At 36.3% G+C, this 25058-nt stretch overlaps 4 protein-coding genes across 6 annotated transcripts; 2 read left to right on the top strand and 2 right to left on the bottom strand.

Moving 5' to 3' along the window:
* The first annotated feature begins 5291 nt into the window (after positions 1–5291).
* Positions 5292–8332, top strand: LOC103966371 (PAP-specific phosphatase HAL2-like). Its single transcript, XM_009379561.3, has 3 exons — positions 5292–5722; positions 6918–7605; positions 7698–8332. The coding sequence occupies exons 1-3, from the start codon at positions 5386–5388 to the stop codon at positions 7999–8001; spliced, it is 1329 nt and encodes a 442-aa protein (XP_009377836.1). The 5' UTR covers positions 5292–5385; the 3' UTR covers positions 8002–8332.
* A 3774-nt stretch (positions 8333–12106) lies between these two features.
* On the top strand, positions 12107–12787 carry LOC103966462 (glycine-rich cell wall structural protein 1.8-like). Its single transcript, XM_009379714.3, has one exon. It carries the CDS (start codon positions 12183–12185, stop codon positions 12627–12629), a length of 447 nt encoding a protein of 148 aa, XP_009377989.1. The 5' UTR covers positions 12107–12182; the 3' UTR covers positions 12630–12787.
* Positions 12788–13885: 1098 nt separating this feature from the next.
* LOC103966605 (secretory carrier-associated membrane protein 3) lies at positions 13886–18162 on the bottom strand. Of its 2 annotated transcripts, none has more exons than XM_009379820.3 (12): positions 17998–18162; positions 16477–16596; positions 16323–16385; positions 16143–16176; positions 15873–15995; positions 15339–15401; positions 15130–15223; positions 14774–14819; positions 14606–14673; positions 14403–14451; positions 14150–14215; positions 13886–14048 (listed from the first exon to the last, which is right to left on the bottom strand). In XM_009379820.3, exons 1-12 carry the CDS (start codon positions 18055–18057, stop codon positions 13962–13964), a joined length of 873 nt encoding a protein of 290 aa, XP_009378095.1. In that variant the 5' UTR covers positions 18058–18162; the 3' UTR covers positions 13886–13961. The 2 variants fall into 2 exon arrangements, with proteins under 2 accessions (XP_009378095.1, XP_009378157.1); XM_009379882.3 differs by having other exon boundaries at positions 16477–16593.
* A 1442-nt stretch (positions 18163–19604) lies between these two features.
* LOC103966743 lies at positions 19605–24721 on the bottom strand. 2 transcript variants are annotated; one of them, XM_048582356.1, is made up of 16 exons: positions 24204–24721; positions 23702–23797; positions 23468–23584; positions 23164–23199; positions 22840–22950; positions 22555–22639; positions 22362–22470; positions 22026–22127; positions 21574–21690; positions 21412–21477; positions 20861–20927; positions 20667–20720; positions 20390–20485; positions 20195–20215; positions 20040–20075; positions 19605–19908 (listed from the first exon to the last, which is right to left on the bottom strand). In XM_048582356.1, the coding sequence occupies exons 2-16, from the start codon at positions 23759–23761 to the stop codon at positions 19762–19764; spliced, it is 1224 nt and encodes a 407-aa protein (XP_048438313.1). In that variant the 5' UTR covers positions 23762–23797; positions 24204–24721; the 3' UTR covers positions 19605–19761. The 2 variants fall into 2 exon arrangements, with proteins under 2 accessions (XP_048438313.1, XP_048438314.1); XM_048582357.1 differs by lacking the exon at positions 23702–23797 and having other exon boundaries at positions 23468–23649.
* Positions 24722–25058: the final 337 nt, after the last annotated feature.

Here is a 25058-nt window from a genome sequence, read left to right as displayed (position 1 = left end):
AAAGAGTATACTCTTCAGTTGTACTAAAAAATATGCCAGGGTTCTGGTTGTCGAGATTAACTTATACACAGATATACTATTATACTCCATTTAGAGGACAATTAGGCTAATAAAGTGAGCTCACTAAGACCAACTTCAGTGGTGGGCTAAAAGTCAAATTATCCTCCAAAATTTCCCTTCAAACCCACTCCAATCTAAGGAGAAAATTTGGGCTAAATGCTAAATGCTAAACCAAGGTCAAATTTCCCCCAAAATTTAGCCCAGAAATCGGAATGGACTCCACCTAATATTTATCGGAATTTAAATTTTTTTAGATTAAAATGTTCATAAAATTAATTTACGATAGTCTACATATTTATTTAAAAAAAAATTAATTTAACAAAAAAAATTAATTTAACAAAAAAAATAACCTAAGTTCGTTCTTTAATAACCCCAAACTAAAATTTTAGGCTAAAACGATTAAAGCAGAAAAGCTATTTCTAGGTTAAAAGTTAAATTTTCTGGATTAAAATATTTAGCTTTTAGCCCAACCATTGCAGATGATCTAAAAGTGAAAATTATGTTGGACTAAAGTTTAGCCATCTGCGTAGTTCTTCCAGTGTCAGGTAATTGATGATTCATCCTCGTAGCACTACGTAATCGATGATGATATTTCACATTGTTAGATGACATAAGCAATGATGTTATGTGTCTCACCCAAGCTAGGACAAAGAAATAATAACCTCCACTAGTTAAGATGAATTATTGTGAAGTTGACAAGTTCATTTCAATTCAAATTTCAAAGTTCAGAGAACTTGGGGACCTTTAGCTTTCACCTTTGTTCTAAGATTGGATTAAGGAGGATCCTCATTCCGATGATTTGGAGATCTTCACATCGTGTTTGTTTATCGTATATCGTGCGATAATAAATCATTTTAAATATTTTTATATAAAATTAAACACAAATAGTACTTGACAAAAACTGACCGTACGATATTTGATGAACGGAAACAATATAAAGATCCCAAAATTCTCACAAAGAAGATTCGAAGAGAATCCTCATTCGCAATTAAGGGAGGGGCAAATAAAAAAGTAAAAAGCAAATTCATTTTATATATAAAGATGAAATCGATTGATTGCACAATTTATGCACCATCAAGCCCAAATTCAATTACGATATTGGGCTCAATCTAATTATAATGCAACTGCCCCTCTACCACCCCAAAAGAAACAAATGGCGGCAGCCCAAAAATACATATGAATTGCTATGTGGGCTGGCTGCCCCATGATTTTTGCAAAAACTTCATCGATTAATTAGAGATCAATCAACATGTTACAATATTCCACACTGATCATATTTCTATAAAAAAAAAATAATAATAAAATAAAATAAAATAAGTTTAAATATTATAATTTTACTTTAATTATTAATAAGGTATTTTGTGATAAAACTTCACATCTGTCGAACATTGCCGGTGGTAATTATCTGAAAATAATCTTTAAATTATAATAGAGATAATGAAGTGCGAGTGTGGGTGCGATGCGAGAATGCAATCATCAACAAAACCAGGTCAAATTTATCTCCAAAACAAGAGAATTGAACTACGTCATGCTATTGAAACGCTGAAGTAATAACAAGTCAACGACAAGTTGAGGCTGCCGTCCTGTTCAAAACTTCAAAACTTGAGCCGCAAGAATCTAAAAGCACCACTACACACAACAGGTTAAGAAAACTTTCATCAAGATATCAACACCATTCATGTTGCTGTGAATGATTTGCTGCTACTAGATTCTTGCCAATTCGACCATCGTGGGAGAGATTTTGGAGCCTATCTGCTTTCAAAATTTCAAATAAAGTAGGCAGTGTGTTGCACTGACCACTAAAGTGGCACACTTCGCCTACAAAATAATATCTGAGATTGATATAATTTTTCACTTTAATCATTGACAATGAAAATCAATAAAAGTGGTTATTGAGTTTGTCCACGTAAATCATTTTTTTTTTCTGTGAAAATTCTGTCAATATCCTTGTTAAGTAGAGGGGTTGACAAAAATATCCTAAAAAAGGTGGTTAGTTGTTCACATGATCATTTAACAACGATATTGAATGATCTTTTACGAAACGACCACAATGATTTGAATTCAATAACTATTTCTATCAATTTTCATTATCAAAGACAAAAATAAAGAGTTTTGTCAATATAAAAATCCATCTCAAATAAAAAGCGCTACGAGGAACCTAAAATGAAGTCGACGAGTAAGACATATACAGTAAACACTACTAGAAATCATGAAGTTGAGGATTGTAATATGGGCCCATCCACTAATTAAGATAAACACCAAGTGTTATTTGTATCAGAGATATGAACATAATTACTGAAAAGTAATGAAAAAGAATCTAGTTGCTTAATGTCGTGATCTATCAAATATGATTGGAATTCATGGCATCACTTTTATTACACAATTTTTTATATGTATTTTTATTGGAGCCCGTTTTATAATTATTTAAATTATTTAAATCGTATATCTTTTAGGACATCATTCATAAATCATTTTTGTAAAAATTTAGACAAATCTAAAACTATTAAGACATTCATTTGTAGTGAAAAAATGACTCTAACAGTCATATAGTTTCATATTTGAGTGAATTTTGGTAAACATGATCATTAAGGGAAGACCTAAAAATAAACAATTTGGATCGTTAAAATACATTACAAAGCAAGCTCTAAAAACATGTGTGTCAATAATTTTGTAAGAAAAATGATGTCACAGATCCGTCTCATCAAACAAACGTATGCTCATCTCTCGTCATATACCACTCCTAAAACATACTTTCTTCGAGTGTACATGAATTTGCATTGCTTACGTTCGGATGAGTTCACAATGACTCTAACTTTGGTTCAATTATTTTTTTCTGTACCCATTTTGCATAATTGAACACTTATTTCAAAATTCCAATTATTTGTCATGAAATCCCATTAACCATCATATGCATAATCAATGTTTTTGGCAGTCAAGATGAAGAATAAAATAGTTAATTGGACTTCGAGCATGTGAAATTTCGTTAATTACTCACAACCTTTAATTTGATTTAACTTTTTGCAAAGTGTCATTTAGGAAAGAAACATATGTTACTATGACATAAAAATGATAAAAAAACGTTAATCAACACTACAGTATATAATTAGAAGAGATAAATTTTGGTATGACTGTTTGATTAAGGTAGCTCTCACTCTAAGTGAGTTCATCGTAAGACCAAATGGGGCCAAAACACTAGAAGTCTCATAATTTTGTTAGAGCTTGACTTACCAACGACGTGATCGGATCCCCTTATCAGCACTTCTCAAACCAAAGGTGCACCTAAATATTGTTCAAATAAAAGTGCTTTTTGTATATATGACTTATTCTTAGCTAAATTTCTCGGTATTTATTAACGCAACCGGCGTGATCATTAAAATGAAAATAAAACTGAAAAGATGTGCTCCAATTCCGGACCCAAGTAATTCAACTTGAATTGGTAATCACAAGTTTCCAAAAGTAGATATAAGCAGGCACTTACAAGTAAGCTAAAAACTACTAGAAATCATGAAGTTGTTGATTAGAACATGGGTCCATGCACTAATTAAGATAAACATCAAGTCTTATTGTGTCAGAAGACTATGGACATGGGTTCAACTTGCCTACCAATTGCATCAAAGTGCTTATTCTATCCAATATGGAAATATGTGATTATGAGACAAATGTTTAAGGTAAAATTGGTGGAGAAAGACATAAGAAGATTTGAAAAGATACTTTAAGAAAAGACATGAAGTACTTGGAGCTAACGAAATATTTGTGACAAAACCGAGCACAGTAATATTTTATGATTTATACAACCGACTCCATTTAGTGAAATAAGACTTTGTTATTGTTGTTGTTGATATATCAAACATATGCCTATCTTTCTTGTCATATATACCTCTTCTAAAACATAATTTTGTCAAGTGTATGTAAACTTGCATTGCTTACGTTTTGATGAGCTCACAATGACTAACTTTGGTTCAATTTTTTTATTACCCATTTTGCAAAGTAAACACGTAATTGAAAAGTCCAACTATTTTTGATGAAATCTTTTTTCTTTCTTTTATTACCCATCATATGCATTAGCTAGATCACATGATCAATGCATTTAGCAGTCAAGATGATAAGTAACAGAAAATAGTCGAGCATGTGAAATTCGGTTAATTCTAACAATATTAATTTAATTGATTAACTTTTTTGCAGAGTGTCATTTAGAAAAGAAACATCTTTTATTATGATGTAAAAATGTTAAAAATTCGTTAATTAACACTAGGGTAGACAATTAAAAGAATTTTTATTTATTTATTTATTTATTTTGATATGACTGTTTGATTAAGGTAGCTCTCACATTAAGTGAGATCATCTTAAAATCAAGGATCAAAATACTAGACGTCTCATAATTTTGTGAGAGTTGGACTTCCCAACTACGTGATCGATCCACCTCATTAGTTTTTCTTAAACCAAAGGTGCACCTAAATATTGTTCAAGTAAAAATACTTTTTGTATTTATCACTTATTCTAAGCTAAACTCTCATGTACTTATTAAAGGTGATACTACTTATACACTCTCTTTTATATTCGACATATCTTTTTCAATTTCTGACCATCAAATCAAATGAATTAAAAAATTAAAATGACATAAATTAACAGGAAGCATGTGAAAGTTAAAAAAGATGCATGGATTGTTGAGAATGAATCCCACCATGATGAGAGGAAGGGACACGAGGACGTAAAAAAAAAGAATCGTATCAACTTGTTTCGACCTAGGATAATAAGCTCATGAGCTTAGGCTTACTTCACCATCGAGAAATGAAAATGTATGGACTTATAAGGAAGATCAAATACTTTTCATATAACCAATTAATTTTATGTTAAAACCTGAAAGCATCACAGTAGATTATTCCACGTAGAAAATCCAATGATCATATTGAAAATGAGTTTCACAAGAATGAGAGGAATGACCATCTTTGTGGACAGCAACACCCTACATTAATGTCCAACCGTAAAAAGGAGAGGATCCTCCTAACCAACATATGTGGGCAATTTGCATTTTTATCCAACGGTTACAAACAGGAAGATCCCTTTAAAGTTATTATAATCATAATTGTTGGATGAAACTCTAACGATCCACGTGTGTTGGTCAGGAGGATCCTCTTCTTGGGCTCTGGAGAGGATCCAAATCCCTATAAATAAAGCAAGGCCCTCATCCAATCATGATCTATCACCTTCCATTCATTACCCTTTTTGTTGCCACCCTTCCAACGTCACCTAAACCCACACTCCAAATCCACACAAAACTCACACTTTCACTTTCACTCTCACACGCAAACACAACGTTCTTCAACCATGGCTATAAAAATCTCACACAATTTGGGACTTGAAATATGGAATAAAAACAACAACTTCATACGCAGCAACAAAACCCACCTCAACTTTTCAGGGAAACTTGGCTACTGCTTATCCAAGTTCGGGAAAACCCGATCCTTCTCTGTAATGGAGGACCTGAAAACTTCGAGTCTTTTGGCCCCGGAGCCTGTGAAAAATTACTCCCAGGAATTGGATGTGGCTGTCAGAGCTGTGCAGTTGGCTTGCTCTCTCTGCCAGAGGGTTCAGAACAGTTTGATTTCGAAGAACGGCGATGGGGTCCAATCCAAAGACGACAATTCCCCTGTCACTGTTGCAGGTCAGTTGAATCTCTAACCTTTTTTGTTTCAGTAATACTTGAATTTGGAATTAGTGTTGATTTTGGTTATTTGGGTTTAATTTAGATTTCACTTGTTATGATTCTTTGAGAATTTGTTTGGATTTGAAGAAATTGTTATTAAAGTTTGTTCTTTTGGAAAATTATGACTTCTTGAAGTTAAAACACGTTGAATAATGGAAAAGGAGTGATGCTGCTAGTCACAGTTTCCTTAGAGGAACTTGACAGATGCCTCCTTTCTGCATCCCTCTCTGCATCAGCAGCAAGCTTTGTTTTTCAATGTTTTTTTATCATAATCCACCTTCACCCTTTGACAAACTTGCAGAATGTGTGATGAAATGTTGAACCCTACGCGCAAAACTCATATCAGGACCTGCAAAGGACATTATATCTTAGTCCTATCCTATGTTATGTTATTCCTTGAATTTGAATATGTGGATATGTTTTTGTCTAAAGTTGTTGCGGCCTTTTAGAGTGCAGAATCTCTGTAAGGCACAACTTGCATTTTGGACCAAGCATAGTGGCAGCATAAGCCCTTATCTCGCAGTGTCTTCCAGCACTCAGTCTTTCTACCTTCGAAGGCAGTCGTTATGTTTTCCTCTAACATGTGTTAAATCATAACAAAACTGAACATTATACTTAAAACGTGTCGTTTTATTGTAGGACTGAGACATTTCATCTCTATTTCCTCACAAAATCTCCCTCACACCCCTTCTCTCTTAATCATCTTACTTCATTGTGGTTATTTCTTTAGAACATCAAGAACACTCTAGTCTAACGTCTCATATGCCTAGTAATCGTTGTTTGTCCTCTCAAACTTGGATTCTTAATTGAGGAAAATCATGCCCAATTTGCTTTTTATGTCAGTATCCTATCTTTACAATTTGGAACAGTTAGCTTTCAACACGAAAAGAACGCTTCTGAAAGAGAAGCTGGAATATTTAGCACCAGTCTTATGAAGTAGTTGCTGGTATACCAGTTTATGGCCCTGGACATCTCTCCATGGATTAACTTACAAAATAGTACTTTCCCTGTTATTGTATTGAGTTTTAAACTTGTTATCATGTCAATGGTCCATCATGGAGTAGGAATTTCAACTTTTTGGGTGCAGTTTTATGGCCAATAAAGATGAATCTAGTTTAACACATGTCCTCTCTTGACCGTATCGTGCAAACAGATTGGAGCGTCCAAGCAACTGTGAGCTGGATACTGTCAGAGTCTTTTGGGAGCAGCAACGTGTCCATTATTGCTGAAGAAGATATTCAAAATTTGTCCAAAGCAAAGGCAGGTGGAGTACTAAAAGATGTAGTGAAAACTGTAAACGAATGTCTAGCTGAAGCGCCTCGTTTTGGGCTTAAAAGTCCGAAAATGGCCCTTGGGACTACAGAGGTTCTTGAAGCCATCAGTCGGTGCAACTCACTTGGAGGCCCTGCTGGGAGATTTTGGACACTTGACCCTGTTGATGGCACGTTGGGTTTTGTACGCGGTGACCAATATGCAATAGCTCTGGCTTTAATAGAGGATGGAGAAGTTGTGCTTGGGGTTCTTGGCTGTCCTAATTACCCAATGAGAAAGGAATGGCTCAATTATCATCACCGGTATCATAGGATGATATCTAAATTGACACCACCAACGTCAGAATCTTGGGACAAAGGCTGTGTGCTTTATGCTAGAAGAGGCAGCGGCGAGGCTTGGATGCAACCGCTGCTCCATGTAAACAAGAATTTAGAGTGGCCAAACTCTGCAAAACCTGTCCGAGTGTCCACCATAGATAATCCATCACTGGCAACATTTTGTGAACCTGTTGAGAAGGCAAATTCGAGTCATTCCTTCACAGAAGGGCTAGCTCACAGCGTTGGGCTTAGGTACCACATTTTTAAAGTTTCGTCTCTCTTTGCTATAGATGTTACATCCTACAGGTAGGTGATAAAATGCACAAATGTTATTGTGACTGCAGGAAGCAGCCACTGCGAGTATACAGCATGGTGAAGTACACAGCCATAGCTCGTGGGGATGCCGAGATTTTTATGAAGTTTTCAAAGGCTGGCTACAAGGAGAAGATCTGGGATCACGCAGCCGGTGTTGTTATCATACAAGAGGCTGGTGGGGTGGTTACAGATGCCGGAGGGCGTCCACTGGACTTTTCAAAGGGCATATACTTGGAAGGTCTTGATCGAGGCGTAGTTGCTAGTGCTGGAGCCAATCTACATGACAAGATCATCGAGGCGGTTGATGCTAGCTGGGACTCCTCCAGTCTATAAAAAAAACGTCTGCTGATGGTGCTTAACATCAAGGAAAACACAACTCCTTACCCATTACATTACCCGAGATCGTACAAAAATTGTAAATTATTGTTTTCAATTTTGTGTTCTTTATTTATCTGAATTTTGCATCGGCAGAAATACTAGGGGAAAATGCAGAAGTATATGTACAAAGTTCATGCTTGACCATCTTCGCCTGTGTTCCAATATGCTTTAAGGTAATCAATAAGTCTCTCCTAGCAGCCTGGGCTGCAATTTAGAGAAACTGTGATATGGGTCAAGTAATGTAAAATGTATTGAATTGGAATCCGATGGCAGAGACATTGCTGAACTATTTGGCCCAAACAGACCCAACAAAAAGGAAGAAAAGTAAGAAGGAAAAGAAAAACGATAACATTTTTTTGAAGCAACTTTGATTGTAATTGTAACACCACGTGTTATCTCTACATGTTACTAACTCATCTAAAGTGTTATTCTAGTGTCTGATGCAACAAGGATGATGTCTTAGTTACAAGTCAACCACACTGAATGCATAAAAAAGACTCTTCTCACTTTGTAATAATATGTAGTAACAAAACACAATATGTGGTAACTAATTCATATGTATTATAACACGTCAATTAGTTATATTATCACACAACGTTAATCTTGTACCATAACCTTTTGTGAAGGAGGGTATAACGCACTCGGCATCCCAAGTAGTGATCGTCGCCTTGAGATTAAATAAGGCACCCACATCTGCGAGAGAGACACTAAGAGTCTGAGATTGCGACAGATGATGAAGCACGCACAAGCAGAAGTTGAAGTAAATTGCAACTGTGTTTTTGAAAAATATGCAACTAGTTATACAAGTCATCAATCTTCTTAATGGCAATTGACATCAAATCTTTTAACTTGTAGACAAGTGGTTGTCAGCACAATGGAGAAAGAGATATTTAACTAGATCGAGCCATGTAGCATGAATTTATAATTAAGCATGACATTAAAGTAATTTGTTGTACAATAAATAAGTTAAATGAATGAAAAAGTTGTCATTACATTCGATTAAGATCAAATTAAGCACACCATAAATTCTCACATTTGCAGAAACAAGACAGATAGCAAAACTCACTTTCAAAGATAAACATATCTGACCTAGCTCTTGGGGTTGGGGGATGCAAAACAAGTTGTTCTTTTAATTCTTTTGGGAGTTCGAGACTTGAGAGACGTCTATCTGTATGGACTCAAAGTCAAAATGATCATAAACGTGGTCGGCCCTCCAACTTTAATTGCTCAGCTCCTCCTCTTGACTACTTGACATGCAATCTGGTTGTCCAAGACTCAAGATCTTCCAATGACAGCCGAAAGACATTATCAAATCGTTATTCACCAAATTCGAATATAAAACTTCTCATTTATAAATGAAGAGAAATACTATTAGACTGTAATATTAAATACAACAACAACAAAGCTAGTAGAATCAGCTGTATGAATTGTAGAACATTACTACACTTGGTTTTGCACCAAGTCTTTCATTAGTCCCAAGGGCTTCATGTCTTTTCTTAAATACTCTTTTTAAGTCTTTCTATGTCTTCATCTACTTTTTTTTACCCTGAATCTCTGTCTCTTGTAATATTAAATGACCTGTATTTTTCTTTAATTTTTTTTTTAAATATTGATCAAAGTTGTTACGTGTTATGAAGACTTTGTAAGTAGTGACCACTACCCTAGGCTTAAGCACGGACCCCAATGTATTGACACCTTTGACAGCCACATTGAAGCTTGAAAATTAGAAGTTTGGCAAAACTTGTTTAAATTCTAGGCTATCGATCAATATAACCGGCCTAATGAAATAGGAACATTCAAGGGTGGATATTGGAGAATATGTGCTTCAAGATTGTCTAGGCAAGTCTAAGACCCGAGGGGTGTAATGTGTAGTGGTACCAAAACAGGCATAGGTAGGGTTTGATAAGTACATACATTGGATTGCATTTGCATGCGGAGATTATATATATACATATAGAAGTTGAAAACAAAGGGCGAGGCTTGGCGATGGAAATGTTGTTTTTTTTTATACCAAAAAGTCACGGGTTTGAGTCATGAAAATGATCACTTTATAAAACAATGGTCTGCTGATAAACGTTCTCCTCCACTCCCCTCCCCCCAATCCACGACCCTCGCAAGGCAGGGATCCTTGTTGGCATGGGGCCACCATTTTATAGAGGTTGAAAAGGATGCTTTGGCTATCAAGTGAATATCACCATATTTGGTCCATCCTGTCACAGCAACGCTTACTTAATTATACGTCCTGGAAATTAGAGTTTAGGGTTTAGGGCCGTGATGAATCTTAAGATATAGCCCGGGACTTGCTTCCAAGATTACTGCATTCCTTTAAAGTTAAAACCCGATTCTAGAAGTTAGAACATCAAAATCCAGCATTACCCCATTATATCGGGTGAACTACCGTACCTTAGGACGAGAGATTCGTTCATGCAACCAGTATTCAATCTTAATGCCTTAAGCATGTCATCGTCTAATATTTGTGTGTCACGTGTTTGAAGAGCTAAAAAGAATTTGATTTCACATTGCAAATTAAACAATAATTGAAACAATCTCATAGAATTATATGAATGGAATATATAGTATATGCTTAGGTGGTGCATGCCTTACTTTCCCACCAAATGCAGAGAGCCTTTGAAGTGCAGATCGATTTGCATCATGTGCTCATGACCTAATAAGAAGGCACCGTCATCTTAAATGAAATGCAGATTGGAAGTTAGCCACATTAATTTGTTCAGTGTTTTATGATGTTGCTATGACTCTTGTAAGAACACCCAATTCTAACTCTATCGTTCTCAGTCTCTGCACTACGTACACTACTGGGTGGTTTGGTATTGATGTGCTTTGAAAAAAAGCTACTTCTGCTGTGCTGTGAGAATAAGCAGCTATGAAATAAAGCAGCAGAGTGTTTGGTAAACTTTTGTGTAAAAGTGCTTTTGAAAAGAAAAAAAAAAAAGCAGTATTATAGTGTTTGGTAAACTTTTATGTAAAACAGATGTGAAAAAAAAACCGGTTTTTCAAAGCTGGGTTTTGCATCTTCTTGTTTTTGGCTTTTTTTCACCCAAAACTATGAAAAAAAGCTGAAGCTGAATGTTTACTAAACACAAAAACAGCTCCCAATTTTTTTTTATACCAACTTTTTTCAGAATCACTTCAGTACTAAACCAAGCCTTACCTCTCTTAAATATCTGCTGTACAATCTGTCGGACCATGTGCTTGTGCAGCACTACACAAATTATAATTCTTCTGTATTTTTATATCACCTAGATTATTTGTAGTCGTACGCAAGAACTCCTTTCGTCAACGATTCATCTATATTCTAACAAAACTAAAAAACCAGAATTGGAGAAACAAGACATCAAATTGGAGAGATTTGACAAAGAAACCAACCATCAAGAGACATGACCAAAATCTAGCAATTAATCAAATAAGCGCTAACAACATGTAATCCCTATGCCATGCCTATCATCTTGTTGTCATCCACAAGCGTACAATCCAAACCAACTCAATAGAAACGAAAGTGTATAATTTGGCAGATACCGAGTATTCATCTACAATACATTTGTCTGTATTGATAATATAACAATCAAATACGACCGACCTACAAGAAAAAACAAAATGTGAACATATATCACATTGTCACTTATTATGTGGACCAAACTTCATGTGTAACTTACCATATAAAAGGATTACCTCAAACCAACAAAGCTTTTTACTTTGCGAGGGTCAAGGGAAACGTCTATCGTATGTAATCTTATTTTTACTTTGCAAAAAAACTGTTTCTACGACTTGAACCTGTGAAATTTCGATCACGATTCATAAAAAAGCAATTTAATGTTGCGCAAAAGCTCACCCTTGGCCTAACTTATTACATAATACCAAAATAAAAAGCATTTTATCCAAATAAAAGAGTAAAAGATGGATAATAATGGCACCCAACCTACACCCCATTCATTAGACGACCTCTATGTAACCGTCCAACACCCTCAATTAATGCCTTTTTTTCCCTTCCCCACCACCACCACCTGCCACCACAATCCTCCCACTTGTATATATTCCCCCTTTCCCCAAACACTCCCTTTTATTCTCTATCTCATCACACTCCACAAGTGCTTTTCCAAAAAGTAAAAAAAAAACAAAAAATGATCCCAATAGCAAGTCTTTTCCTAGCCACTTTGCTCCTCACTGCTTCACTTGGCATCTCAGCCCGACCCGGATCAGATGGACCCTTCTCAGCTGAGCTTAAGCACTCAAAGGACAAAGGTGGTGCTGCTACTGGTGGCGGCAATGGTGGCTTTGGCGGGTTTGTCCCGCCAGGGTTTGACATACCCGGGTTCGGAAAGGGGTTCGGAAACGGCGTAGGTGGCGGGTATGGAGGAGGGTATGGAGGTCCTATTGGAGGGCATTCCAAGGGTGGAACTGTGAGGACTTCTCTTGTGTGTAAGGAAAAGGGTCCGTGCTACAAGAAGAAGCTGACGTGCCCTGCTAAGTGCTTCACTTCCTACAGCCGGTCAGGGAAGGGTTATGGCGGCGGTGGCGGAGGCGGCGGGTGCACTATAGATTGCAAGAAGTGTACTGCTTACTGCTAGAGGAATAGGCTGCTCCCGTTCCTTTTGTTATGGTACTGCAGCCGGTAGCCGGTAATATAGTTACTATAATTAGTATGGTTATGCATGTGATGTGATGTAAACCTACGATATATATGTCATTTTGCTTTATCTAAGAATAATGTTCTCTTGCCCCTCAAGCTTGCATTTGAAACCGCTTTCAGATAATAAACGCTTATGAGAATGTTCTGTAGAAATAATTTATTCATAACAAAAACATCTCTAACAATATTTGACGAAAAAAAAGTTAAAAATGCTTCTGAACTGAGACTTCTTGTGCACAAAAGTGATTTTATACAAGAAACACTAGAATGTTTGTTGAAATCGTTGGTGTGCCTCTAAATAGAAAGGCGTTATAAACAAAAGCACATTTTTACAAAAGCATTTCCAACCCAAATAGAGTTTGATAGTTCAATAATCTTAACATTCTTAATTTTGTTTAAAACATGGTTGGTTAGATAACCTTCGTAACAAACCAGATTATATTTGCACCCCAAAAAACATAAGTTATCTTTCGATTAGAATATGAATTTGGATCCTTTATGTTGTCCAGAGCCCAAGGACCATGAAATTCAAGCTTTTTATTTGTGTGAAAGAGATATCAAACCTTAGTTTGTGTAAAGTGAGTCAGCGGAATGAGCTAACAAGGACGGTGAGATTCAATTTGAGTGACCCAGCATTCTTGGGTTCTGATCAGTGAGATTCGAACAAGGGGTACTTAGGATACATGTTGCTTTCATTTTAGTACTAGAGGTATGTGTTTAATCCATGGAGGTACAACAGTCATAGAAATTAATTACATCCGTACAGAAGCAGCCTCAAAACATTAAATATCAGCGTTGTGAGAAGTTTGGCAGCTTATCTATACCTAATCAAGAAGCTTGATCCCCACTGTAAATAGGAAAATTCTACCACACAAGTACAACAATGGATTTCCAAGGAGGAAACGAGTTCGAAAGGTTACAAATTTCATAATATCGTTGAAAGAACGTAGTAAGCGAAAAAAGAATGCAGTCATCGAAAACTTAGGCAAAAAAATGATGGAATTAACAGTTTTCAGAAACAGAAAACATGAAGAAAACAAGATGTTTCTAGCAAGCCGGTGATGTCAAGCCTCCTAACCATTCTCCAGCATAGAAACAGAGGTAGCACTTAAGAGTCATCTACGAAACAGGCGTAATATGGAACAAACAAAAAAATTAAGGCTCAAACGAAACCATCTTTACCCGCAAATCCTGCAACTAAAGGGGCATTTACAACCTATATCACATACAGAAGTCCGCCATCTTTTCTTCTCCGTACACGATTTTAGCTTCAGAGTGCTGCCCTCATGACTCCTCTCGCTCCTTCACGCCTCATTTCAGCAGCTTTGCCGCTTCCTCGGAAGTACATGTATACTTGCTGCACATGTAAAAGGGAGGGAAATATGTTGTAAAAAGATCAAAGAACAAGCGCTAGCTTTTGTGAGAATTTGGCAACGAGAATTGGGTTGGGAAATAGACCTGAATAACCCAGACGCTAAGCACTGCTTCTAGACAGAACATTCCAAATCCGATGAAGTAAAAGATCTGCGAGGACAGAAAAATAATAGTATCATCAACGACTGTATGGTTTCTCCCTTAAATATTTCGAAAACATTTAGGATATGCTTTCAACCCATATCCTCTAAAGTATCTGAATGGGCGACACTCATGTGGGTGGGGCAGCCATACAAAATTTTAGAAGAAAAATATACTTTTGGACCAACAATCTTACCCCAACCAAAGCATGTTCGCTCAGAACATCAATTGCAGCCAGAATGCCACTGTTTGAAAGGCACACGACAGAGAATCATAAGCAGGATACAAGGGAGAAAACATTTTCACTTCGTGTATCCATCAGCATCCACCAAATAAACAATCCATTGATAAATCATAAATGTCTAAAAAATGCAAGGGAAATTCAATTAAAATACATACGTGAGAGATTTCCCTTTGAAGAATATCGGAGGAGCCACCGCAGCAAAGATGCAGAACCCAATGTGGAGCTGTAGGTAGAAGAAAATAGAATATGTGACTAGCCAATTATGCTAAACGACAATGTGAACTGCATACCAACTACAACAATTTTTTTTTGGGACAGCTTACCATATAAAACATGAAAAACCATCCATACTTCAAAGCACTCTCAGACCTGCAAGATGATGAAATGAGAGAATTCAAATCAAGAGCATAGCTAACTACAAATTCAGCAGGTACATTCTGCATGGTTGAAACAATAACATATGCATTAGCACTAGATGTCAGAACAGAGGTTATTATATAATCCAAGTTGTCCAACAACATTGCTTAACAACTTGGAACTTGCAGCAAATGAACCAGATCAATTCCTCATTACCATCACCAATACTATCACACTACCCAAATCCAATACCAGTAGCAGAGACAAATAGCTCGGAGAACAAGGGCAGTGGCAGGATTTAATAAAAATGGGCAATATATACCTGAAAGTTCGGTACAGTGGACGGTACCACAGGACATACGATCCAGGAGCCCCTGCTATGAAGTAGATAATAGCAAGGAACCAAATTTTTACCCCTGCATTACAAAATCAGGATATGATCAATTTCACCCAACTTGAGGATAGAATCCAAAATGAATACTTGATTGTGTACAGGACAGTTGCAAAGGATATGATCAATTTCACACTCACCATCCCCCTTAATCCATGCTGTAGTAACAGCTATTATATTCCAGAAAAGGCAAAGAACAATTCCTGCATAACACCATCGATCATCACAAAATTTAGACAGGTTTCAATGAACTTTAGATTAGAAGTTTAGGATACATAAACAATAAAATAAAATATAAAACATCACACCACACAGATAGACTCACACAGCTCACACCCAAAAGGCAAGATGAAGTAATGCTAAAAAAACAGATGATTAGAAACTACATCTGCTCAGCACAACAGGTTAGTTTTAGAAGCCAAGTTCGTGTAATGATACGTATATAGACTGCCACCGATTTCTATACTTATGATTGTTAAAAGTTTTGGCTTTCATCAAATTGCAAGCCTCAAAATCATAGTCCAAGATCCACGAAAACAATCATGATTTCCAGAAAAGGGAACAAAAAGCCACTGTACCTATGAATCTATAATAAAAGCAAGCGTACATAAGAATTGTGATGTAAAGTTGACACATAATTAAAACATCCATAAATTAAACAATGACCGACGCACCTAACCATGTTGTGAATGCAACATACTGCAGCCTCTGTAAATGAATTGGTATTTCATTTGCAATATCATGATGGATAATTGGGAAGAAAGGTGGCCAATTTTTATCCTCCAGAACAATTCCAGCTGCAAAACAAAAGGGAGCGTGGAAAACTTTAGTTCATAAAATTTCAAAGAACATCGAACTTGTAAATGTTTTGAAAAACATTATTTTAAGCTTCCCCCAAATGAGGAGAAAGAGAGATTCAGTAAGATAAAGTCAAAGTAAAATACCACGTGCGGCAGCTGCTTCTTTCCGTTTTACAATCTGCATAATTTCGCAAAAGATGACAGTTAAAATTAGTTTGGATGAACAAGCAACTATAACAAGGAATTGACTGAAACATTTAGTGCCATGCTTTTTTTAAGAATCATTTCACACATTCAGAATTTAGAGTTTCTTTCAAGTCATACCTCCTCCCGCTTTCTCAAGTCAGCTTCTTTAGCTTGGAGTTCCCTCTCCCTCTTTTTCAAATCCTAAATAATAATAAATAAATAAAAACTATACTTTGTAAACAAAAGAAGTCAATTTCAATTGCCTAACTAACAACCTAAAATTAAAACTTACTGCATTTCCATCGATAGGTATATCAACGGTTTCACCAAGGCCGTAGTTGAAACCAGCACGTTCAGGAGGAAGAGGTGAAAGTCTTGAGTTTTTGGCAGGAGCAACACTTCCAGGATTCTGCTAATTATGTATCACATCATAAGAGCTCAAGCAACGGGTAATAAAAAGCAAGCTAAGTATCAAATTTTAAATATAAAGCCATTATTTATGTTTCATCCTGATAAGTTTACAATGGACAGAGTACACACTATGCCTTACCCACAAGGTAGAGCTTACATCTGAAATAAGGTAGACATATACATAGCTTGGTATCTACATGTGCACTAAAATATAATACATAGCTGGGATGCAAGAAGCAAGAAGATACTTTACAAATTACATTACCTATGTGTAGTCATACAGAATGCACAACTTTAATGGAAGACAGAATACAAAGAAGCAGCATTTCATGTGACTGACAAAATTTTCTATTTGAAGACCAAAAAGAAATTCAGCATCTAGAATCTCACAGAATTCTATTCATATTAATTCCCAAACAAAAACACCTGTAGTGAAAAACTCATTTTCTATCTTTAAGAAGAGATTAAATATCACAAGCAAAGATAACGGCTTCCTTCTTCTTCTTTGTAAACTTCCATGGTGACACTAAAGATGTTAATTAGATTACAACATCACAGATTCACAGGTTAATAGAAACTTTAAATATTGGGACCTTTCATACGTATCCCCTCCACCTGTAATCGGGTGTCGGAAATTAGAAACAAAGACTTGTGAATGGAGGCATTCAAGTATAACAGACTTTTATTAACTGGATTACAGGAATCTACATCATATCTTACAATGTAGTGTCGTATCTGAAGTCGAACATTCTTGTCCTCTTAGAGTCAAACCTATAGTTAATAACCCACACCAAAACATTTCCCACAAGCAAACGACAATGTCTAAGGAAGCCAACATATTAAACCCAATACATGGGCATGTTTGATACATAGGATAGGCTTGGCTTGGACTAATCCTAGGGAAAGGCTTGGTTCTATACATGCAGGTCCTCATTTAAGGCCACCTAGGGAAGGTATAAACCCAGCTTATCCAGTTCTTAATTAACCCCAAGTTTGATCCAGGCTGGGATTGGTGTTAAATAGCCCAATCCTAGTCCTAGTCGCCCAGAGACTATTTAGACTCTGGAATCCCATTCCCAAAACATATCCAACTCAAAATTTGCAAAGAAAAACAAATTACGTAGTTGGATTTAGATAAGGTTATTACGTCATAAAATCTAGAGCAAACTGATACATTTAAAACCCGAAAAACGCAGATTTACGAAGTTGGTTAAGGTAAATTTACTTGATTTACTTCAATTTCACAGCGAAATGCAGATCTTTAAATCTCCAAAATCCAAATCCAAATTCCCAGCAAGTCAAGGACTTTAGTCAACCAGATTGACCAAATCGGAAAACCCAATTTGAATTCAGTTGATTTCAGCAGAAACAGCAGCAATAATCATCGAGAAAGAAAACTCACCGAGAAGGGATTGACTTCGTCTTCTTCGGCAAAAGGGTTACTGTCGTAGCGGCCGGCCATGGCGGAGAGAGAGAGATTTGAGCGCCCAAAGGACCAGTCTCAGAGCTTGTCTGAGAGATCTGAGACGACGGGCAGAGAATAAAGGAAAAAACTTGTGATGGAAGAAACAAAATTGAAGAAAAATATATTTTCAGGCTCAAAAGAATGAAGGAAAGTCTGGGGGAGAAGAAATGGAATTTCTAGAGAGAGAAGGTGAGTAGAACGGTTGCTTTGTTTAATGGTTTTTTTTTTTTTTTTTTCCTAGAGAGAGAAAGCGGAGGACTCGTCTACTCTTTGTTTGTCAGCTATTGACAGCCAATGCCGCCTTTTTTTTATTTGATTTTTCTGATTTTTGGGGGCATATACGAAAATTTGATTTTTAATTTTGGGTGGTTGTTCTTACTTGTTTTTAGACAATGACATTGCTTTTCTTTTAAAAAAAAGAGACAATGACATTGATGAAGTGCTACCAAATCTTAATTTGATTGAAAGAGGTATTCGAACGAGTTACAAAATAAGAATTGTTTAAGCGCTAAGTGACTACTGTTCTAATAAATTTTCAACCGTTTAAAAATTAAAAAATGAAATTAAGCATAATAGAATGTATTGAATTACGAGATGAAAATGAAATATATTTTAGTTGGTGATAAGTTCGATAGATTAGTGTGGTTCGATGTATTGTAAATGCGTATTTGTAAACAAAAAGAAACTTAATGCAAAGGCTTGGTGAATTAGTCCACATGCTTCTCCTTTCTTGTTAGGGGTGTGCTATCCACACATCCCATTTTACTTCTCACACACCCCTTAATAATTTCTATCCGTTGATCTTCTTCAATTCATCAGATCCGACGGCCGAAAATTAAAAAGATGTATGAGAAGTAAAATAGGATGTGTGGATAACACACCCTTTCATGTTATTGTTAGCTGTTGCTTTGGTTGTAACAAATTTTATTGTTTATATTTCCTAAAATTGGTGTCACCCTCCAATAAATAATAAAAAAATTAGGCAAGCGTCGCATGCCACGGCCAATGGCAAGCATCTCTGTTTTGTTTTGCGGAGTTTTTACTCTCGGTTTTCCTAATGCACTTATCGTTTTGTTTCCATCTCACCGATTCTCTTTTAATGTGCTCAAGCTAAAACAAACTGAATTACGAAAAATTCAGATAAAAACGAGAGTTCGAAAATCAATTCCCTACTTTCTTTGTCATTTGTACGAAGGCACCAGCTGGAAAGACTTGGACTTTAGTATTTGCACGGATACGCGTCGATGCGCTGTTCATGTGCTTCCAGAAGGATTTATTGTCTCTTTTTTCAATTACATCTATTCATTTTTTTTCTTTGATTTTTGAAATTTTGAAAACTTTGAATCCAGAAATCATAAGAATTTGACATGAAAATAGAATATCGATTGTCGACTGCCTGATGTCCTCCCTTTCCTCCTTCGTCCAGGCTTGAATACAGTAAATTCACTGTCATCTTCAAAGACTATTTGGCACCAAAACCTATAAAACTTTGTATAGCAAGGAAAATGAAAGGAACAAAAAACGTGGCCGGAACAAGATACAGGTGGGGAGGCAAAATCTGAATTGCAAGGAACAAAACTTGTGAAGAATTCAAATAATGAATTAATTACGGGTTCAATGAAACGCTACACAAACTATGGGGGTATAGACGAGACCTAGCGCCTCTGAATGAAGCTGCGTCTACGCTGTTGGATTTGTAAGTTAAGAGCTCAACTGGTTGTTGCGTCTACGCTGTTTCCTGCGTTTTAGGCTGCTTTTAAATGGATCAATCCAGTTCAAGTCCTCTTCTACTGCGTTATTCCACCGCTCTTTGAAGGTTGTATACTCCCGTGTAGACTGCCTCCTAATCTGCATATGTAAAAACCAATACGTTGGTAAATAAAGCATCACTCATATATTGAGGGTAATAAGTTGAGAAGATTGGCGGTTTTGCATGATAACTTTGGCATCTATACTACATAGTGGACAGCAGGTCTCACCTCAATTCGCATGTCATGCCCAGGAGCAGCTCGTTTCTGTATATCATTAAGAAAGAAAGAAGACACGATCAAATTTAGAATGCTAGTAATTGTCGAATCTTTTGATGGGGAAAACGAAGAAGACAGAGATGGCTATTGCTTGTTGTGAAGTTTACCTTACTCTTCTTCTCAGGAACCTGGAAATAGGGAAAGGAAATATGGGAAATGTTAATAGTGAAAGAACAAGTGAAAAAAACTTGGCCGCCGATAAACATCAAATATGCATGTGCAAGAGATGTTTATGGTCTAACACTTGCAAGCACCAGAATTTCCTTCTCTAGCAGACAAGGAATAGGCAGAGATTAACTAACCTTGTTTGTCGACGAACCACCTTCTCCCAAAGTTTGTATTCCCTTATGAACAATATATTCACTATCAACAACTCCGACTTTCTTGGTACGGTCTCCCTGAAAAATGTGACATTCTAGTTATGGCCAGCTGAATTTTGTATAAACTGACTCGGGATTATTGATTCGAATAAGCAATAGTCAAGCAAAGGTAAGAAACCTAAGCAATTTCTAGCAACCTAAACTCGAGCAACCTAATGAGGAAATCGATCCTAACAAGAACCAGGAAAGTAACTCTTACCTGTGCACAATACCCAAGTTTCATGTCCAGACCCCATCCATGTACAAGATCATTCTGAACAAAAAGAAAGCTGCTCCGTGAGGATTTAATAAAGATAATTTTCAAAATAGTATTACGCCTAAATTATGCAAGATTAAGGTTTTCTTCAACAATATATTATAGTAGACGAGAACAGACTAAGATACTACGGCTACCTGTATAAGATGCCAAGTACAATGCCAGGCAGCTCTTGAAAAAACCGGAGCCATGCCTTCCACAAACCTGCATTTGTAAAATTAAGTGGCTAAGCAACAAGTCCTACACTCCATTCTAGAAAATTATAAACTATATCCCAAAAAATCAACTGATTAGGATTCTTGCAATTCGGAAATCAGATTACTCCTTGGAATGTTTTGTCTTAATTGTTAACTTTTCTTCACCCAGAATGACAATCGACAAAAGACAGTGTTAGACTATTGAATAAAAGTTAGCCCACATCCCAACATTTGATCCTAAATTCAAGTTCTGGTATCCACAACATCCCAGTGCAAAGTTGAATTACACACGTATGAGAGTGTCTCAGAATATAGAATAATTGTCAGCTCTCACCTTAACAGATTTTAGAAGCAGTGGTAAAACCAAGAAAACATATGAGGCAGGTCAGACCTCACAACTAGTCATCACACAGATATAAACAGCCAACAAATTCTTCAAACGTTGAAGGAATAGCTGTGTCTAGTATACAGTAAACCAGTATGACACTCACCCGGTGCATGGTGGTCCCTGACTTGCTTCTGTACACTTTGTGCTGCCTCTGGTGTCATAGACTCTTCTGCGAAGAGTGAAAATTTTGTATTAAGATAACACGTACTCAGAAAATTAAATAAATAGACTTTTACGAGAGTTGTTTTGAAACCACCATATTCACCTATGAAACTTCTTTTTTTTAGCACGAATTGTAATTCTATGATGTATATCTGTTGAATTTGGATGCAAAGCTGGCTGAGATATCTCCAGTCCCGCTTCTTTTACAATTTCAAGGTATCTGGGAAACAAAACAAAAATTTCAGTTACCGGCTATCGTGCCAAATACGATCCAGATAAATAGCATGAAAATAAAACCATATGCTGCTTATGGGATCAAATTAAAGCATTTAGACAAAATAAACTCTCTTAAAAAAATTTCGGACAAGTTAACTAATTAAAATAATTTCAAACAGATAATCTTCTGAATTATAGTCCTAAAAAGGATATTTCAGTACAAGAAAATGCAATAAACTTACATTTAATTGATATGCCCTCACTATAGTGTAATTACGAATAACTAACTAAAAAACTGTCCTAATCAGAGTATGTGTTGCATAAAACGTCCTAAATTACCTTCCTGGATGAAAATTCTCAACCCCCAAATCCTCATCCCAAAGGAATATGTAATCATAAATGGACACAATATCTGGATGTAGAAAGCGTTTGGCAAACCACCTGAAAACAAACCATAAAATCTAGGATGAAGGAAAGAGTAATGAGAAACGGAACAAAAAATCAGGAACAGAACTTGTAGGAACTGCCCCTTTGATAAATGCAACTGTGAGATTTTCAGAAGAAGAGAATTTGCATGTTTTTCATAACAAGATCAAACGAGCACCTTGCAGCAGTACATGTATGTTATATATTCAAGCCAGACAATTAGAATCATGAATGGAACTATTAACTTACCACTTTGTTTGGTTTTGGGCAACTATGTGTATGGCGTCGTTGCTCCACTCAAGATCCCACCACCCATCAACATTCCCATCATAATGGAATAGGATAACGGTAAAATTTTCTGGAAGAAACTGAAATGGATAAAATTAGGCTAGTGTCACTTGATGTCCTTTGGAACATAACAGGAGAAAAATGTATTACTCACCTTTCCCACAATAGCCATCAACACTATCCTTTTGCTTAATACCAACCGGAATAGCCAGCAAGTTACGGTTGCTGTAATCACCGACCTGAATCAGAATAACCACCCAAAATCACAAAGAGCGTCCAAGCCCAGTTCATAATGAACAAACTTTAGTTTACACATTGCAGTCTATCAGTAAATGAGAAATAATCTATCAACTTTCTATTACCGAGGATAAGTTGACATGCAAGAAATAACTTTTAAGGCGATGTTAAGCACGACTGCACAAGAGGATCAGAATCTTACCTTTAACCTTGAACTACTTGTCAACCATAGAGGCCTTTGCTCTAAATCTGACCTAGGTTGTATAATGCCACGTGGTAAACCGTCCAACTTTCTCGAAGTCACAAAAATTTCCTGAGGCAAGTATCAGAAGAACCTCAGGATATAAAGAAGGAAGAAACATCCTCACAATGGATGATTCAATCATACAAGAGTTTCATATCGGACAGGTAATCTCAGTAATTTGGAAATCAACGGAGGAGTGCTACTGAAGCCTTACTTTAAGGTATTATAGAAAGGCAAGAAAACATTAACTTGTCAACATGGACACAAGGATCGAAGCACTACCTTCACTGTATCAAAGGGATTCCACTTTGCGTCCATCTAATACACGAAAGGGCAAATTACAATCAGTAGACTGACCACCAGGGCAACGAAAACAGTACTTATAGAATTATCATGATATCAAATAGCTGGAAATATTTCGAATTATCACTACTATGAACACTTAGGGTCAAACTCGAACAAAAATCAATACTAATGCTACTACTACTATACTTTGAGTTTCTCTTTGAACCCAAGAAAAATCATTTCAATCGGCGAATCAAATGGAGTAAAATTGTTATCATAATTCTTGTGTGTAAGATGGTACCTCTGTCTGCTGATAAGCTTGATACTGATAGTTGGTGGTTCTATACACAACGAACAACATTACTGTACATACAACTCCCATAAATGACAGCTGCTTCATCTTCATTCCGCTTTTACCCTGCACCGGCATCGTACATTGAGATGGGTTACTCAATAGAACACAACCTTTTGGCTCCAATTTACCTTAATACAATACAAAAACAAACAAAAAAGGGTAAGAAATTTTGGATCATACCCCATCAGAAAAAGAATTCTTTTTCTTGAACATCCATATCCATGAGTTTGGTGACTTCATGGACAACCAAGTTTTTTACTTTATTTTCATAAGAAGCTGCACCAAACAGAAGCCAATATTATTTGTCATTCCAACCAAATGCTACCAAGAACAATATCCCATGAATTATATATATATATATATATATATATCCACAAAATCACCAAAATCCAAGTTTGAGAGCTCATCCTATAAATAAATATAATAAAAGAAAAAATGCAGAACCCATAAAAGTTTGAAGAAATTTATTAATGGAAACAAATAAAGTTATGTTCTTTTTAAACTTTTCCATCATTGGGAAAACCTCCACATAGAAATGAACCTTATTAGATCTTAATTAGGCAAAAAACAATACAAACCCACATACAGAAAGTTAATTTTCTTATTCCATTTTTTTGCAGAAACAATTGAAGAATCTTGAAGCTGATCAATCACCGAAGAGAACCCAAAAGAGAAAACTCACCATGGAAACAATAAAAGCTCCGGCCTTCCTCTGTGAATCTCCAAAAGAAAGCAAAACAAGAAGCAGAGATTTGATGAAAGATCAAGCCTTGACGACCGTCCGATTCACCAGCTGAGAATAGAAGAGAAAGAAAAGCCAGCCACTCTCACTAAGTGCAAGCCCAACCCAGAATCAATGAAGACCGTAGGATTTGGTAAAATGCAAGAACAATCTTTTCAGAGAGAGAAAGTAGAGAGAGAGAGAGAGAGAGAGAGAGAGAGAGAGAGAGAGAGGGAGAGAAACAGTTGAGGGGAGAGAGAGTCGAAAGGCGGACTTCAAGGGGTAGTCAGCTACTGGTGATGTACAGATGTAGTAGTGAGCTGTTGCATGCGCAGAGAACGAATCACAAATCCATTGAAATCGATACAAAATTATGAAAAGAGAAATAAAAGCGGGTCCTTTATTTTTCGGTTCTGATCTTCCGCCGCGGACGAGTGACACTGCAGGAATCAGACACACGCGAACCCTCCGACCTCCGTGTCTTTTTTGTTTCGTAACTCCTAAATATCATGTTCCAAATCCCTTTTTATATCCCGTGAGATCTCAGACCAGACTTATTTTTTTATTTTTGCTTTTATTTTTAATTTTTTTATTGATTTTTATAAAATTTGATATTTTTTTCGAAAACGACAAGGACCTGTGACTGTGAAGTGTATACGTTCCCCAAAACACTTAGAACACGTCTTTGGACTTTTCATGTGGGGCTTTTTTGCCATTTTATTGCCCACAGGTTCAAATTTATAAACTAAATTTGTTTTTTTATTTATTTATTAGTTTTATGTGATGTTTGGGGTTGGAAAAGTTATATAACCAATC

The sequence above is a fragment of a genome, unplaced genomic scaffold (genome assembly GCF_019419815.1).
Source record: "Pyrus x bretschneideri cultivar Hongxiangsu unplaced genomic scaffold, Pyrus_bretschneideri_v1 Contig19, whole genome shotgun sequence".
In the NCBI taxonomy this organism is placed as follows: domain Eukaryota; kingdom Viridiplantae; phylum Streptophyta; class Magnoliopsida; order Rosales; family Rosaceae; genus Pyrus; species Pyrus x bretschneideri.
Note: the sequence above shows the minus strand (reverse complement) of the source record. Positions and strands in the feature narration are given on the sequence as shown.

Bases quoted from the DNA above. Each gene is read 5' to 3' on its own strand.
- LOC103966462 (XM_009379714.3), top strand. From the start codon at position 12,183: ATGATCCCAATAGCAAGTCTTTTCCTAGCCACTTTGCTCCTCACTGCT.
- LOC103966605 (XM_009379820.3), bottom strand. From the start codon at position 18,057: ATGGCCGGCCGCTACGACAGTAACCCTTTTGCCGAAGAAGACGAAGTC. The intron at 14,674-14,773 runs GTAAGCTGTCCC...TTCTACCTACAG, and splicing joins GGTTTTTCATGTTTTATATG to CTCCACATTGGGTTCTGCAT. The intron at 14,452-14,605 runs GTATGTATTTTA...CCTTTCAAACAG, and splicing joins TTCAAAGGGAAATCTCTCAC to TGGCATTCTGGCTGCAATTG.
- LOC103966743 (XM_048582356.1), bottom strand. From the start codon at position 23,761: ATGAAGTCACCAAACTCATGGATATGGATGTTCAAGAAAAAGAATTCT. The intron at 23,585-23,701 runs GTATGATCCAAA...ATGCCGGTGCAG, and splicing joins AGAATTCTTTTTCTGATGGG to GGTAAAAGCGGAATGAAGAT. The intron at 22,951-23,163 runs GTAGTGCTTCGA...TACTTGCCTCAG, and splicing joins ATCCCTTTGATACAGTGAAG to GAAATTTTTGTGACTTCGAG.
- LOC103966371 (XM_009379561.3), top strand. From the start codon at position 5,386: ATGGCTATAAAAATCTCACACAATTTGGGACTTGAAATATGGAATAAA. The intron at 5,723-6,917 runs GTCAGTTGAATC...TCGTGCAAACAG, and splicing joins TTCCCCTGTCACTGTTGCAG to ATTGGAGCGTCCAAGCAACT. The intron at 7,606-7,697 runs GTACCACATTTT...TTGTGACTGCAG, and splicing joins GCTCACAGCGTTGGGCTTAG to GAAGCAGCCACTGCGAGTAT.